The 15,924-nt window shown below is 42.9% G+C and overlaps 4 protein-coding genes across 5 annotated transcripts in view; 2 read left to right on the top strand and 2 right to left on the bottom strand.

Annotated features, from left to right (window-relative positions):
• Positions 1-40: 40 nt before the first annotated feature.
• Positions 41-4,350, top strand: LOC133835903 (PAX3- and PAX7-binding protein 1). 2 transcript variants are annotated; one of them, XM_062266064.1, is made up of 9 exons: positions 50-418; positions 496-839; positions 1,352-1,592; positions 1,650-1,832; positions 1,975-2,640; positions 2,716-3,264; positions 3,322-3,514; positions 3,580-3,903; positions 3,969-4,350. In XM_062266064.1, the coding sequence occupies exons 1-9, from the start codon at positions 163-165 to the stop codon at positions 4,018-4,020; spliced, it is 2,808 nt and encodes a 935-aa protein (XP_062122048.1). In that variant the 5' UTR covers positions 50-162; the 3' UTR covers positions 4,021-4,350. The 2 variants fall into 2 exon arrangements, with proteins under 2 accessions (XP_062122049.1, XP_062122048.1); XM_062266065.1 differs by lacking the exons at positions 1,650-1,832; positions 1,975-2,640; positions 2,716-3,264; ... (1 more) ...; positions 3,580-3,903; positions 3,969-4,350 and having other exon boundaries at positions 41-418; positions 496-844; positions 1,352-1,526.
• LOC133835904 (E3 UFM1-protein ligase 1 homolog) lies at positions 3,978-7,470 on the bottom strand. Its single transcript, XM_062266066.1, is given in 7 exon segments — positions 3,978-4,791; positions 4,854-5,201; positions 5,262-5,572; positions 5,638-6,106; positions 6,165-6,549; positions 6,551-7,169; positions 7,242-7,470. Coding segments are annotated over 7 exon segments (2,352 nt in total). The 5' UTR covers positions 7,319-7,470; the 3' UTR covers positions 3,978-4,648.
• A 47-nt stretch (positions 7,471-7,517) lies between these two features.
• Positions 7,518-12,901, top strand: LOC133835901 (E3 ubiquitin-protein ligase RNF123). Its single transcript, XM_062266062.1, is given in 13 exon segments — positions 7,518-7,820; positions 7,874-8,120; positions 8,310-8,455; positions 8,510-8,882; positions 8,884-9,254; positions 9,325-9,607; positions 9,669-9,984; positions 10,044-10,453; positions 10,653-10,766; positions 10,819-11,469; positions 11,537-12,143; positions 12,205-12,607; positions 12,684-12,901. Coding segments are annotated over 12 exon segments (4,005 nt in total). The 5' UTR covers positions 7,518-7,653; the 3' UTR covers positions 12,525-12,607; positions 12,684-12,901.
• A 124-nt stretch (positions 12,902-13,025) lies between these two features.
• Positions 13,026-15,924, bottom strand: part of LOC133835902 (soluble guanylate cyclase 88E) — a 43,817-nt gene continuing 40,918 nt past the window's right edge. Inside the window, 5 exon segments of the mRNA XM_062266063.1 lie at positions 13,026-14,000; positions 14,060-14,193; positions 14,195-14,342; positions 14,507-14,809; positions 14,885-15,923. Of these exon segments, the coding sequence (XP_062122047.1) occupies positions 13,823-14,000; positions 14,060-14,193; positions 14,195-14,342; positions 14,507-14,809; positions 14,885-15,923 (1,802 nt within the window). The 3' untranslated portion in view covers positions 13,026-13,822.

Genomic DNA, 15,924 nt, shown 5'->3' with positions numbered 1-15,924 from the left:
CATTTTGTTAGCCACCCCTAGTTGCTATTCGATAAGTGCTTATCGAGTCGGTGATATCGATAATATAGGTGAAGAATTTTTTGCAAAAGTCTAGGGACTTGCTTGATTTTTAGATATTTCCAAACACAATTACGTTTGATACAAAAAACAATAGTGTCACAAATGTCGCTGTTTCGCAAACCGAAGAAAATACAGCGCCGCGTTTTCTCCAGCAATGCGGACGAGGACGACAACACGTCCACAATGGACGTTGATGGGGACTTGGAAACACCCCCTCCTCCCATAATTTCGTTGTCCGGAAGCGGGAGGCGGGATAAGGATAAAAGTAAGAAATCTAACAAACCATCCGAAGACAATGGTGTAACAACTGCCCAAGCTCACAACAAGCCCAAGGCATTGCTTAGTTTTGCTGACGATGGTAAGTGCATTGTAAATATGTGATGGAGATTGATCGATTGATTAATTGGTTGCTTGGTTTTCATTCTTCTCCCACAGAGGATGATGGGGAGGTATTTCAAGTGCGCAAATCTTCGCACAGCAAGAAAGTAATGCGAATGCTGGACAAAGAACGTCGCAAGAAGAAGCGGGAGGAGCGAGCGGAGCACTCTGGTCATAGTGGAGGAGTAATGGGTTATGAAAATGGTAGTACAACAACAACACAACAGCAGCAGCATTTAGAGACGTCCAGTGGCACTGTCACTTCGGGTGTTGGTACTGCCAACTCAAGTAGATATAAAAGTGCCTCGAGTACGGCGAGTGACAATCCGAACGTACAAAGTAAAAGTAAAAAGTGTGATAATGATATGATCCAAACCGAAATACGCACAGACGACTTTGTGGTAAGGTTATTATTATTCAATTTTTCTACAAAAAGAATCCATTTTTTACGATTTACGTACAAAACAAAACAAAACACAAATAAAATGAATGGACCAGTACAATTTCAATTAGGAAAAATAAAAGAACAACCGACAAAAGTTCGGATGTCTTTGGCTTGGCTATAGATGTACATATCTATATGAATAGTCAGCTAAACGTATTGCTCTAAAAATACATATGGCGCAGAAGCCATAAGACACATCCTTGTTGAATAATGTAGTATTTATTGTAAATAAGTTCAACATTGATTTAAAGTTGCTTATCTCTCTTATTGCCTAATGCTATCAACTAATCCAGATCTGTATGAAATTAATGCACGTTTCCATTTCCATAGTTTGAACACAATTCGAGATAACTTAAATCAATTTAAACATTTACCTCGAACTGTGTGCCATAAATATTTTATTTATTATAATCCACATCTAAATTCGTTCAATAATATATCTTCTATTCTTGCTCCTTAAAAAAATAGCTCGTGGTCAAAAAATCTGAAACGCCTGATGTTGTTTTAAATGGACGTGCCGCACTCTGTGCTGGCCGCGATGATGTAAGTGACGATGAGGGACGACTGGATGACGATGGCGACAGTGATAAGACACGTCATCGTTTCTCAAAACCAGAGCACTTAAAGCAAATGCTGGAGAGTGGTTCCATACCCGATGCAGCGATGATACATGCGGCACGCAAACGCAGACAGCGAGCAAGAGAGCAAGGTAGTGATTAAATCTTATCTTTTAATATGTAAATCTCAACTAAATGCTGATTTATAGGTGCTGGTGATTACATACCAATCGAAGAACCCAAAGAGCCGCCCAAGCTTAGCTCACGTTTGCCACGCGAAGATGTCGAGGGCGATCAATCGGACGATGAGGAACGCATGGATATGAACGATATAACGGGACGAAAGGAGCGCGAAGAGCGTCGTGAACAGTTCTATGCAGTTGAAAATGATTGTATGTAGTAGCTGGACAGCTAGAGTGCTGTGTCCCACGTTACATCACGTCACGTCAATAGCACAACATTTTTGTTGCTCCTTAGAATGTTTCTTTTGTTTTCTGTATTGTTTGACTAATCGTTGTTTAATTTGTACTTTAGTAACCGAGGAAGATTCTGATCGTGAAATGCATGAGTGGGAAAACCAACAAATACGCAAAGGTGTCACCGGTGCCCAATTGGTGCATGCTCAGCATGAAACTGTTCTATCACGTTTCATGATCAAGCCAGCAGCGCCGACGGGCTTGGGATCCTTGGAATTGGAGGATGCGGTGCGTCAAGTGCCGCCGTCAACATCAACCTTGTTGGAGCAAGCCTATGCAAAGAACGCAATAGATAAAACAAGTAATTTGGCTACAGCGATGCGATCAAGTTTCTCCAAGCCTAAAAAAGAGAAAGCTAAACCGACGGCCCTGCGAACACCTCAGGAGATGCGTACAGCGATCACAACACGCATTAATGAGCTGCAGGATCGCAACGATGACCACAGTGCGTCAATTACACGCATTGCCAACGAGCTGAAAGCATTGAAGCTACAGGAACTGGAATGTCAACAAAATGCCCCAACGGCAGCGGCCAAATATAAGTTCTATCAGGAGATCAAGTGTTATGTCAATGATTTAGTTGATTGCCTGGCAGCCAAATCGCCGCAAATCAACGATCTGGAGAAACGCGCCCTGCAGCAATATGGTAAGAGTCAACGTTATCTGGTTAATCGTCGACGTCAGGATGTGCGTGATCAGGCCAAAGAGATGGCAGAAGCATCAAGTAAGACGACAATAATTCCCTATTGCGCTGCCAATTCATTTTACCCTATACATTTTGTTTATGACAAACTAATAGAATCTGTGACAGCTGCTGTTAAACGAACACCAGAATACGAGGAGCAAGTCCGCCGTGCCGCTGAACGGGAAGGGCGTCGCACGCGTCGACGTTGCGATCGAGAACGAAATGACTTACTCGCCTCGCATCTAGACGGCATGTCCAGTGATGATGAGATTGCCGACCAACAGCAGGAACAATGTCTGGCGGCAACAGCGCTCATCGAACAGCAAGCAGCCGAGGCTTTCGAAGATGTGGTCGATGATTTCTGCAAAATCGAGCTGATACTTATCAAGTTTTACGCTTGGCGTAAAACCGATATGAGTTCGTATCAAGATGCCTTCGTTAGTCTTTGCCTGCCCAAATTGTTGGCGCCTCTGGTGCGTCACGAGTTGCTGCTATGGTCACCGTTACTTCAGGAATACACAGATATAGAAACAATGCATTGGTATCAAGCCTGCATGTTGTATGCTTTCGAGTCGGAGGAAACTATTGAGCGGCTGAAGCAGGATCCTGATATTAACCTGGTGCCCTCGCTTATAGAAAAGATTGTGCTTCCAAAAGTGAACTGTAAGTTAAAAGCGAAATAATCTTTGATGACTTATTATTAATTTCGATTCCTTAAAGGTCTGGTCGCCGAATGCTGGGATCCATTATCAACGACGCAAACGCTGCGGCTTATTGGCTTTATCAATCGCTTAGGTCGCGAATTTCCGCTTCTTAGCAGCAATAAACAATTGCGAAAACTTTTCGAGTCAATTTTAGATCGCATGCGGCTGGCTCTCGAAAATGACGTTTTCATACCTATTTTTCCAAAGCAGTAAGTGCAATTATATGTAAGATAAAAAAAATTTTGTATATTGAAATTTGTTAATTTTCGTTTAGAGTGCAAGAAGCCAAGGGCTCTTTCTTTCAGCGACAGTTTTGCAGTGGTCTTAAATTATTTCGAAACTTCCTTAGCTGGCAGGGAATTTTGGCAGACAAACCGTTGCGGGAGCTAGCTATTGGATCACTTTTAAATCGATATCTTTTATTAGCCATTCGTGTATGCACACCAAATGATGCGATTGGCAAAGCATACATTATTGTAAATACCCTGCCAACAGTTTGGCTCCTTCCTAACAGTGATACACTAAAGAATTTGGAGCTGTTTATTACATTCATACGACAAACGTTGGAAACTTGTGATGCCAACAATCCTCTTTTTATGTAAGTATTATTTTAGCGTCTACGAATCAATAATTACATTTATTTATATGCTTTATTGTCTATAGGCAATCCTGTGAGAAGGCTAAGCAAATACTACAAAGACTACATAGTTTGTAAAGTGAAAGCAACACACATACATCTGGTATTAGACTACACTTATCACGATTAAATCCTAGCTCAATTATGGGTTTCTGCTTATGAAACAGTAACAATCAAATACTCGGTAAAACGTATATTAAATAATGGAAATCACATAATTACCAAGTGTTGTTTGAAACACGGTCTAAAACTGTTAAATTTATTACACTCATCATTATAACATAAAAAATCCCAAAACAAAAGGAAAATAATGTACATATTATTCGTAGCATATGTGAACTGTAATAATTGGAATTTTGGTAAATGAGCCAACTTAATTCCAAATAAAATTATGTCTGTAGTACTTAAGCCTTTATGTCTCGATGGGGACAATCCTCCAAAAAATGTTTCGACATTAATCTGATTATCTAAAAGGTGATACATTTCTGACACTAGTTTTTATTTTTTTTTAACTTTATTGATTATATTAGAAGAATTGCGCATAGCAATAATAAAACAATTTTTAAATTATGTACACAATACTTAACAATTTTCAAATGCATATTACCTTTAATGCAGACCATAACCAATTAAAGTAAATTGATATTAAAAGTTCTCTATGAACTATAAAATTTCCAGCGACGCATGAAGCTAATTTCTGTATTGTCTAATCAGCCTTAGAAACAGAGGCACGTGAATAGTTTTGGGCTAGGTCAACAACCTCTGTTTGCAGCGAGTGCAATTGTTCGTTTACTGACTTGGACTCGACACTGTCTGGCGATGCTTGCTGGAGCAATTGCAGGACGAGATCTAAGGAAAAAGATTTGCTAATTAACATAGTACATTTAAAGTTTTGTAAATTGAACCCTTACCATGATAGCGCAACAATAATGCATTTTGTGGTTCATTTAAAGTGCTTCGAATATGTTGTAATATGGCAGAGACAAATTTGCCGGACGCATGCAGAATACAACCCGTGATGGTGGTGAAAAGTATCAGCGCAGCCAAATGAAGTAATAAAGCGGGTTCATTGCACTCCAGCAACTGTTGTTGAAGCTTCTCCTTATGATTCACAATGAGTAGTCGATCCTTTTTCTTATCGACTTTTTTCACAATCATGCTGCATGTTTTCAGCACAGCTTCCGTAGCCAACTCGAACTCATCGATGCTTTTGTTTATTGCTTTATTTTGTTCCAGGAGAGCGTTGCGATACAGCACATCTGAATTGTGATAAGTTAAATTGAGTTATTGTTATTCATTGAATTACAACTTATATTTACCGCACTCTTGCACTAGTTTAATGCGTTGATCGACATTTAAGTTTGTTGATTTCACAGATAAACTGCACTCGGCTGCCACATAGAGCGTTAATTCATTGCATATGTCGTTGCCCAGCGATTTAAGCAGATATTTAACCAATTGCGATTGCGTGTCGCTGGGAAAAAGTTTCAGACCTTTCTCGTACAGTCGGATGTCCACCAACAAAGTATTGACGCGCTCTTGAATAGCTGCGTGAGTCTGGCGACGATTTGTTTGGGGTGTTGCCTCATATAGCTCTTGCGCCTTGGCTAGTGCCGTCTGATTGAGTTGGCTATGGTTTGGATAACAAGTATATGAGTATAGGTAATTGCTGTTTAAAAAAGTGAGTTAACATACTTCAGGTAGAGTGCTGCGATGGGCTTGGCGAGCTGCTCTAGTCCTTCCTCCTCCAGCGTGCCTTTGATTAGATTTGTGATATCCGCAGTCTTCACCAGATCCAAAGTTTTACCAGATTTACGATTACTGCTTGCATTGGACTGCACAATATCTTCTTCATCCTCGCTATCATGATTGTGAGCAACTCGACCACGCTGATGCTTCTTTGTCGACTTTGTTTTAGTCTCGCGACCCTGCGCACCGCCACCTGCCTTGCCAGATGCAGCCTTTTTGCGACGTTCATCACGTTTGTCCAACTTGTCATCGTCGGCATCATGAGCGCTGCCAGTTCCAGTGTTGCCCTTTTGCGCCAGTGTTTTCTCCACAATATACTGTTGATACACGCCCGCATCGATAGCTGCCTTGGCCTGAGCATGTGCCATCTCTTGGCAAGGTTGCACCAGTTGCGTTAAATAAGCCTGTGAGAAGACTGCGTAGAAAAAGATTAAATAAGGCAATGAAGGAGGCATTTAAGAAATATCACTTACCAATGCTATCCAAGAACACAAAATGGCTTGGATTGCACTGCTTCTGTGAAGTTATGGCCTCGAAAGCCTCTTCAATGTCCTCCTCCGACAAATTTGAAGGTAGGATTGTGGACAAGTCAAGATATTGTTTGGTAGCATTGCATTCATTTAAAGCTGCAACTACAGTCAGCTCAATCAGACGTGCGCCAAGTGCCACGCGCTTGAGGAACAGGAACTGCTCGTTGTGAAACTGTTTGCGAATATATGCCTTGGCATCCGAAATTCCCAACTTGTTAATGGCATCATATTCCAGGAAACTGTTTTGCTTATAAAACGCATTGACCCAATCTGCTTGGGTTTTGGCATAAATATGAGGCACATACTGGGCATTAGCCTGCTTGCTTGGAGGTCACCTGGCCAGCTGGCGCAATTTCGTCTAGCAGTGAATGAAAGATCTTCTCTTGCACGCTAATCTGTTGCAGAATAACAGCTACATTTGTGGGCTTGGTAATGGCTGCTAAAGCACCGCGAATTTTTGCCTTACAACGCTGGATGTAGGCTTGGGTGAAGAATACACGAGGATTGGTGGCGTCCTGACGACCCTTTATGATCTTGCCCAGATGCTTTTCAACCACATTGTGCTGCAGAAAGTCTGAGGGCAAATCGAATTGTGACGTTAAGTCTGATATTGAAATTTCGCCACGTTGTGCCAGTTTTTCGTTGATCTCCTGGGCAATGTGCGTGATGTAGTCCTCATCGATCAACTGGCCCAACATTAGATGTATCTGAGGATTCTCGGCTGCAATATGCTCCGCCAGCGTCACAATCCGCGACAGATCCACATTCAATGTTTTGCTGACCTCCACGAGATTTGCACGACCTCCATTCGCATAGAGTTCATCTTGGATTTCACGCTCCAAGTGATCGGGAGTAATGTACTCCTTGCCATCGTTGGTGAAAACCACATCAAGCAATTGTTTTTCCAACAATAATGTAACAATTTCAATGCAATTGCGTTCAGAGAGCCTGATAAATGAATTGATACGAAAAAGTTGCAGATGTAAAGTGAGGCAGCTGTTTCTATTTACTTTTACTTACTTCTGCAACGTGGAGGTGAGCTGAGCTTTTTGAAAGTCGGCTGCCAAGCGTTTAATTTCATCCCAGTCACTGCCCATTTTTATTTGATCTTTGCACAATATTATTAAAAATAAAATTTCCCTTACAATTGAGCTCCAATTGGAAATGTGACGCGTCAACAAATACTTTGTACTCTAATCGAAAACCTATCGATAATTCATGGTAAACAGCAGCAAAAGTAAACAGCTGTTGCCCTTTTGGCGATGATTAAATGACATTTTGTTATGCTTAACATACGGTCACACCTTGACCGTCGAATATTATTTTTAATTCAAATTTAGATAAAAGAAACTTCGGCACAGAAAATGTAAGTGTTTATGTATGAAGTGAATAAAAAAGCAAGCAATGTGTTAATAACACTAACTGCGCCAAGATGTCGATTTCAAAATTATTCGTGAAAGTTTTCAATGAAGACATTTTCGAGAACCTTGACCAAGATAACTACTACAACTCTGACTTGGAAGATGACTTTGATGGGGGCAACTGTTCAACTGTCCCAGATCCGCGAGTGCAAAAGCTTGACGAGCTCTCTGTGACAAAGTAAGTTTGCCGAATCCCTAAAAGATAAAATGTAAAGGTAATTACTATTGCAGACAAATGATTATTGTGAAGAACTGGTTGGAGGATAAGTTTCAACAAATACAAACGGATAGCAATGAAGAAATACGTCGCCTCTACATAGATACGGAGGCCCGCATTGGCCCTGAATTGGCTATATTCGATGTGGATTATACGACCACAGTGCGTGTGTCCGCCGATAGACTGGCCTTGCGTTCCCAGGGCAGTTTCAACACGGTGCGCGCAAATTGTTGCGTTTACGGCGGTCGCTGGATGTATGAGGTAATCATGGCTATTAAATACGGGAATAAGTCTAAGTGGGAGTTGGGATGGGTTCGCGGTTGCTTAGCCGACGGTCAATGACATTGAACTTTCCCAAACTCTGTCATCAGTAATTTGGTAGTGTGGGTTGCACGTGCGCGTTATAGTCAAAAATTCTTTGAACTGTCTTTGTTTTCCTCCCTACCGTAGATTAGCCTGCATACTAAGGGAGTCATGCAAATTGGCTGGGCGTGCGGTTCCTGCACATTTAACGAAAACAGCGGAGTTGGTGACACCAAGTATAGCTATGGCTACGATGGTAGCAAGCAACAAGTGTGGCACATTTCCACTAAGAAGTGAGTAAACTCTTCATTTCTGGGATGTATTCTTATTGCTTGTGTTTATTGCAGATATGGCGACAAATGGCAAATTGGTGATATCATTGGTGTGACTATCGATGTGGATCGCGAGATCATAGAATACTATCGCAATGGGCGCTCCATGGGAGTGGCCTTTGATAAGATTCAACGCGGACCTGGCATTACATTCTTTCCTGCCATATCACTAGGCTATACGCAAGGCGTGCAAGCCAACTTTGGCAATCGACCATTTGTGTATCCTTTGCCTGGCTTTCAGCCCATCATGGCGCGACCCATTCTCAAGCTACGTCGTGCCAGCTTACTCTTGGACTACCTCATCAATTTGGCTGGTATCTTTTCGCATTACAATGCCCAGGCCAAAAATAATACGTCCACCGATGCCAGCGAAGTTCGAGTATCGACAAAAAAAGACAGTCTATTGTATATTTGCAACAATGCTAATTGAGCGTTTTACCAACGAAGTCTTCGATCCATATGTCATTGAGGATGTGCTTTTGTCACGCATTTCCAGTATGACAACACTGACGGCAGAGAAGGAGAATCCGTACAGCGTTTTAAAGAGTCTGTTGTCGTTGTTCTGGAATTTCATGGAGGGTGATGAAGTGAAGTTTGTGCTCCGTAAACTGGTCAATGCTCTGTTGGGCACATTCAGTCACACTGTGCAGGGTGTAGACTATGAGAAGCATCGACAGGCGCTAAGCACTTTGCATTGCATTTGCCTGCATGAGCAATCGCGCAAGTTTCTGCTTGAGAGCAAGCTCTTCAAAAAGCATTGGTAATTGATTTACTGATGCATATTCTCTTTTTTAAACTTTTATTAATGATTCTCTTCTCTTTGCCTCTAGCCTGGCTTTCTTTTTATACATTCATCCATTGGAGTTCTATATATTGGAAGAGCTGTTGCCAGACTATATGGCCTGGACACAGGGTATAGATGGGCCCAAGGACAAGTATATGAATGTGGTGGAAAAAGTACGTAAAACCACGGAAAGCTTATATTTAGTGCAAAAGGATTTCCTCAACACACTGATGCTCAACACAGACGGTGGCTCTGATTCGCCTTCCAGCCGCAAGCTTTTCTTGATTAAAATGCGACGATATGTAATAGATCTTAGCATGGAGCAACGCGTAAGCTGGTTGTCATGTAATTTGTTCGCATTGAATTCTATGTTTAATGGTTCTTTGGCAGCCCTTTCATGCGTTCTTCTTTATGCAATCGAGCATACAACATCCACTTGATGCACCGGTGGCTCTTGCATTTGTCGCCATTCTAATCGATCAAGTGCGTACGCTTTTTAAGGAGGAGCTGCCCAGTCATGTTATGGAAGTGAACACAGATTTCTTTCTTGACGGAACCTTTGATTATATGCACTTTGATCGCGTTGGAGGCGTTTTGTCACATCTGCGCAAGGTGCATAGAGGTGACATCGATAGTCATTTTGGCATCGAGCGGTCTCAGCAAATTTATGATGAGGATCGCAATTCGGTGCGAACCAACGAAGTGGGTATGTAATCCAATGCACTCTATTATTACAAATCAGTTGCAGAGATACAACGTTTTTAGATACAACGCTCTACCTGCTAGGCGAAAATATCAACAATATGGCCGTGATTGGACATGCACAGGGGGCCAATCACTCGACCTTCGCCCACTTTCTTAATCCACGCGTCACTGTCAACTCTGATGCTGCGCCAGGAAATTCAACGACTGAGACTAGTGTGTGCGAGTTGTTGGATATTTGTATCCTTTTCTACTATTCGGCGGGACACAAGTACATTGTGAAGATAGCATCGGTGCGGGATGAGATCGCGACACTTAACGAAGTGCTGATGGAGACTAAATATTATCGAGAGGATATCGAAAGAAAGTTGATAGCACTAGAGGAACATGCGAATGTCTGCATGAACGAGAACCATCAGCATGTGATGACCGAATTAAGATCGAAATTCAGTCAAAGGCAAAATGTGTTTGCGGTGAGTTTGATAATGAGTGAGTTAAAATAATCACAATTGAATTTATAAGGCGATGATTTGCATTTATATTCAACTGACATTCTAAATAAATTAAATTGATAATAGTTATTTTATTTAATGGTTTCTACCAATTAAGTAAACTTAATATTGACAGCCGGTTATTTGACGAGATTAATTTTGATATCTTTATATATCTTAGACTCGTTCCATATCTCTGGCAAGAAAACAAGTTTGGTTGCGTGCAGTTGCCTTAAGCAGCCATCGGCGATCGTTGTTCATATGGCTTTTGGAACGTACGCTGCGCACTTTATCGGTAATTAGATAATTTCGAATGTTTGTTATTATTTAACCATCTTCCATTATAGAGTGCATCGGGTAAAGGTCCTCTGTTTTCATTTGTGCCTGAGGTATACGTCAATACCTTGCCAATTTTGCTAGACACTGTGATGGACTTTAGTCATCATGATATACGCGCTCAGTTCGAGATGTTGGATGCGGAGTGCAGTGTGAATGCGGCAGCTGAATTTCTAGCCATGCATTCGGCCGATTCACGAATAGTGCTAGCCTCCTGTAAGGACTCGCTGCTACAGGCTCTTGGCACACTAACATGCCACAAAGGTGGCATACGCGCTTTGGAACGTGCCTCGAAACGAGCTCAGGTGGCATTAGTGCGTGCTTTGCTGCGTCCCTATGAGAATCGCGCTTGGGGACAAAGTAATTGGCTGCTGCTGCGTTTCTGGCTAGGCGAGGGATATGCTTATAAGGATTCGCGTCAACCCAGTGTGTGGCAAGGTGGTTCACAGCCATTAAATCAGGGTCTTTGTCGAAGTCGTTCCCGCAACGAGACGCACACTGGATTGCTGCATAATGTGGCTCCGGCAAATCCGTCTAAGCATTTTCAGCGCTTAATTGGCAGCAAATTGTATGAGGATGAGCCGTTTGCTACTACATTCCTGAATTCTGTGCTGAGTCAGCTGAACTGGGCTTTTTCTGAGTTCATATTGCTGCTACAAGAGGTTTGCAAACTATTCTTGAAATTGCAATTACCTAAATTAACGATTAACGATTTAAATTTTTCTGCAGATTCAAAATACGGCCCAGCGTCAGGAGAACACACTTTTTGAACCAAAGCAACTTAAGATCTGCTCCATGTGCTTTGAGTTGACAGTTTCGTTGATGCGTTGCCTGGAAATGATCCTAACTGTCGCTCCAGATGTTGTGGCCGATGATTCTCGTCCAAATAGCGACTTGTTATTGAATCGCATATGTCAGCTCATCAGCCAGGTGTTGTCGCGGGTTACAGTTCCACCCGGCTGTTTTCAGTTTGTGGTGGACATGTGCTCCGCAGACTTGAACGCAGTTACCCACTTTCCTATCATTAGTGCTGCGCTGGGCATCTTATTGGCCTTGTTGCGCAACGAAATGGATAAAGATGTTTCACCTCAGAAGGTAACGCGTATCTCACGTGCCTTTTTAACAGATCCCAGTTTCCAGTTTGCAACTTTGGAATTTGCACTGGGTGAGATTCGTACGCCGCTGCTGGAGCAGAAGGAGATTCCGCGGGGCAATTTTGATCCTTCAACGCGGCCAAATATCGATCCACTAACGAATGATGTCCGTGTGCCGAATCCCAATAATTCAAAGCGCATTCGCGCTGATCCGCCTATTATTAAATTTGCCCTTAATGATTGTAAGTAAAGTGTGAAACAATATTGAGTTGAATATAAACTAAATGTATTGAGATATTGCAGATCCCACGCACGTATCGCCTGATGAAATCGAGGATGTACGTCAACTTATTGAGAATCTGCGCATTAAGCAGTCTCTGCTCTCAGATATAACACTGCCATCGGAGGATTCGTTGTGTCCAATTTGCTGTGCCAAGCCCATCACTGCCGTATTTACGCCGTGCAAGCATCAATCGTGCAGCGATTGCATCATGCAGCATATGATGAACTCGAAGGTGTGCTTTTACTGTAAGACAACTATACAGACTATCGAGACGCTGGACGGCACACTTATTTATTCGAATCTGGAAACAACTCAATCACCAGTTCCCGAGAGTGCTTGAATTACCCACCGCAAAAAACCACCCAATAAAACCTACAAATTCTAGTCACTTTCAAAAGGATAAATTGCTACGCTTCAAATGTGGTTAGATTCGCATATATAATTATGTATATTACATTAGGTAAATATGTTAGTTATATATATTTTTAATTTACTTCAGTGTGGATGCTTGCAATTATTTCCTTCATGTGATATGACAAAGTGCAATTGAAAACCGAAACAGAAAAGAAAGAGGAACAGAAACTATCAGAGGAATAAACGGAAACCAAATCGAATAGGTAGCACATATAATTTATGATCTCAAGCGATAACTTTCCGATCTTAAACAGTATTTCGTTTATGTAAAATATGTTAAATTATTATATTATTGTAATATTGCATTTTTTGTGTTTATTATGCATTTATTATTGCGAGTGCTTGCGTGTAGAAAAGATATTCACCAACTCGAAATTGTTAAATAAATTATGTATACAATTTGCATTGGATAACTGTCTACCAACTAAAAATTATAAGTACGGTTCTTAAGTAAACAAAACTCAGACATTTTCCTAATACAATTAGCGTCGCTTTTCCCTCTATGTTCAATTTGTCAATTCTATATATATATATATATATACATATGTATTTATCTCTGGACCTAAAGTTGATGCATTTCTCAAAATACAAATATACATACTACAATATATGAACTTTGAGTGCCCGTTTTTTGTACTTCTTCGTTCTTTAGCTTTTTACTTTCCTCTTGACGTTTTTAAAAAAATAATTAAGTATCTTGAAGCATTTACTACTACAAATATTATACATAGATACACATAAGTATATAGAATATATAGTATATAATTTAAGTACATGTACATATATGTATGTTAGGTGGTACCGGGGATGTGTGTGAAGCCTTAATTCAACAAATATTCTCTTAACGTTTTTTGTTGTGTGTATTTGTATTGTCATTTTCGAGAGGTCAAGAAATTTGTATCTTGCGTTTAAACATTTAACATATGTAGCTAAATAGATTCATAAATAGTTAAATAGTTGATAATTCACTTGTGTTTCAATAGACATTGAAAGCTCTTCATAGCAAGACTACCTAAAGTTATACATACATACAATACATCATGTAGACTAGGTACACATAGATTATGAGAATCAACAACTAACTAATCTCTAATAATTGCTCTCTATCGTCTCTATATAGCGCACGCGGAAACATTGACAAAAACATATTGTACGATATGAAGAAGTGTTTTTGGTTTCAGTTCCACTGTCAGGTATTCTTAGTTCTCATTTCTCTCTCTCTCTCTAGAGCAGATTACAGGCATTCGAGTGCATGCGGTGCGAGTGTCGTCCATTGCCATGGCCAAAACCACTGCAGCATTGATGTGTAATTGGCCCGGAGCTGCGGGCATGCTGGAAACTCTGGCTGTTGCTCAGCTTCGGTTCGTGCAGCGTATGGTGACAGCTGGGCGCATGGCTATGCCTGTCAAGACCACAATTAGTAAAGCGTCAGAAGACGGAAATTTGAAAATGCTTGCTTACCCATGATTGCAAATACTCGAATCGGATATGGAGCTCGGCATGGCACGACCCATCGCTTGGGCTGGTGGTGGTGGCAGAAATAGAGGGCAACCACCGGCTGCCAAGTCTCCCACGCCACCGCCATCGTGTCCAAAAAATGGCTAGACGCATATTGGCTGCCTTCGCCGTTGACTGCGACTCCACTTCCTGGGCTTCTTCAATCATTTTGTCCAGTTTCTCCATGGCCTTAGTTTGCTTGGCAGCCAGAAAGGCTTTTCGCGCGGCCTTCGACATGGAATGGGGTCTGTAATACAGTTCAAGGTGTGACAATTTTAGCAGTTAAACTACAAATTTAAAAGTTATATATGTATCTCATTATATAGTATTTTCGGAACATATGCTTAACTTTTACTACACTGCCTGTAAAAACCCTTTAAAAAAGTCGCCGGATTCACAAGTAGGACTTACCTGGCTGGTGCGGAATTTGAGCGATGCGGCGGCGGTGAGTGCAGTGATATGGATGTCATAGAGTCCTTGGATCCCGGTCGACTGTTCTCACTGTTGGCCTGCACCGCAGCAGGTGCTGTGCCACCATGAACAGGCTGCAAGGGCAGCGTTTTTGGCTGCCGCATGGGGCAGACACCAACTGTTGCTGAGGGAGTCGCCATATTAGAAGTTGCCACTTTAGAAGTTGCTGCAGCGACGATGGGTGCGACAACTGGTGCTGTGATTGGCGCTGCTGGTGGTGTATTAGTGGCCTCCAGGGTGGTGCTGGTGGAGAATGTGATTTTTCTAATTAGAGTGGAAGTGAAGCGCAAAGAAGAACGCGCTGTCAATCGCACTTACTTCATCTTGGCCAGTGCCTTGTCGCGTTCCAGCGACACATTCGATGTGGATGGCTTTAGGCTGGCGGCACTGCTGCAAGTGGCCGTCTCACGTGCCGGAGCTGTGGATGGCGGCGTCAGCTGATCCATGGCGGCCAATTCCTCGGCCGTAAACATGTCCGGATTGTTGGGTCGCGGCTTTGCCGGTGCGCTGCCAATGCGAAATGGTGGCGTGGGACTAAAGCCGCAGGGCGATTGACTGATGTTATTGTTGTTGCTGCTGGAGTTGGCGAGGGAGCCGCGCGAGATCTGCAGATCCTCGAGAAACTCCTCGGTGTCGAGTATTAGGGAGCCAAAGATGTCGCTGGGCGAGCGCATGAACACGTGACCAGTGGAATTGGAGCGGGATTCGCGTCGCTTGCTCTGCTCGGGACAACAACCGCTGCCACCGCTGCCGCGCACCGGTGAATTGGCGATGCTGCGCCTAGCCACATCCTTGAACGTGACCGGCGAATAGATGCGACTGCTGCGCTCATCGCCACTTGCTGCAGCCGGCGTTGTGCTCGCTGCCGCTGCTACTGGCGGTGCATGATGAGCCAACGCTGTGGCTGCAGCCACGGCACCACTGGCACCCATCACCACATTGGCCAGCGATGTCTGAGCATGGGGCTGGACAGGCTCAGCGGCGGGAGGCGGTGCAACTGGCGTCACTGGCTTGGGCGGCGGCATAATGGCCTTGGGAATGGGCGTTAGCGGCGGAGCAGCGGACATGGGATGCAGCTGGAGGCCAGAGGTGAGCTGCAGCGGCAGGCGATTCTCGCGCTCCTCCAGCCAGTAGGTCTTCATGGTGCCTTTGCCCTTGACATCGATCTCGCCGCGCTCGAGTATCTTGTAACTGGGTCCAATCAGCACCTTGGTGGACTCCGAGATGTGCACCTTCATGGCAATGCTGGTCGATTCCATGCGGGAGGCGGTATTAACGCTGTCGCCAAACAGGCAATAGCGCGGCATCTTCAAGCCCACAATACCGGCGACAACGGCGCCCGAATGTACTCCCACACC

This window comes from Drosophila sulfurigaster, chromosome 2R, assembly GCF_023558435.1.
Source record: "Drosophila sulfurigaster albostrigata strain 15112-1811.04 chromosome 2R, ASM2355843v2, whole genome shotgun sequence".
Lineage (NCBI taxonomy): Eukaryota > Metazoa > Arthropoda > Insecta > Diptera > Drosophilidae > Drosophila > Drosophila sulfurigaster.
The sequence above is the reverse complement of the archived record's forward strand: the minus strand, read 5'-3'. Positions and strand labels throughout refer to the sequence as shown.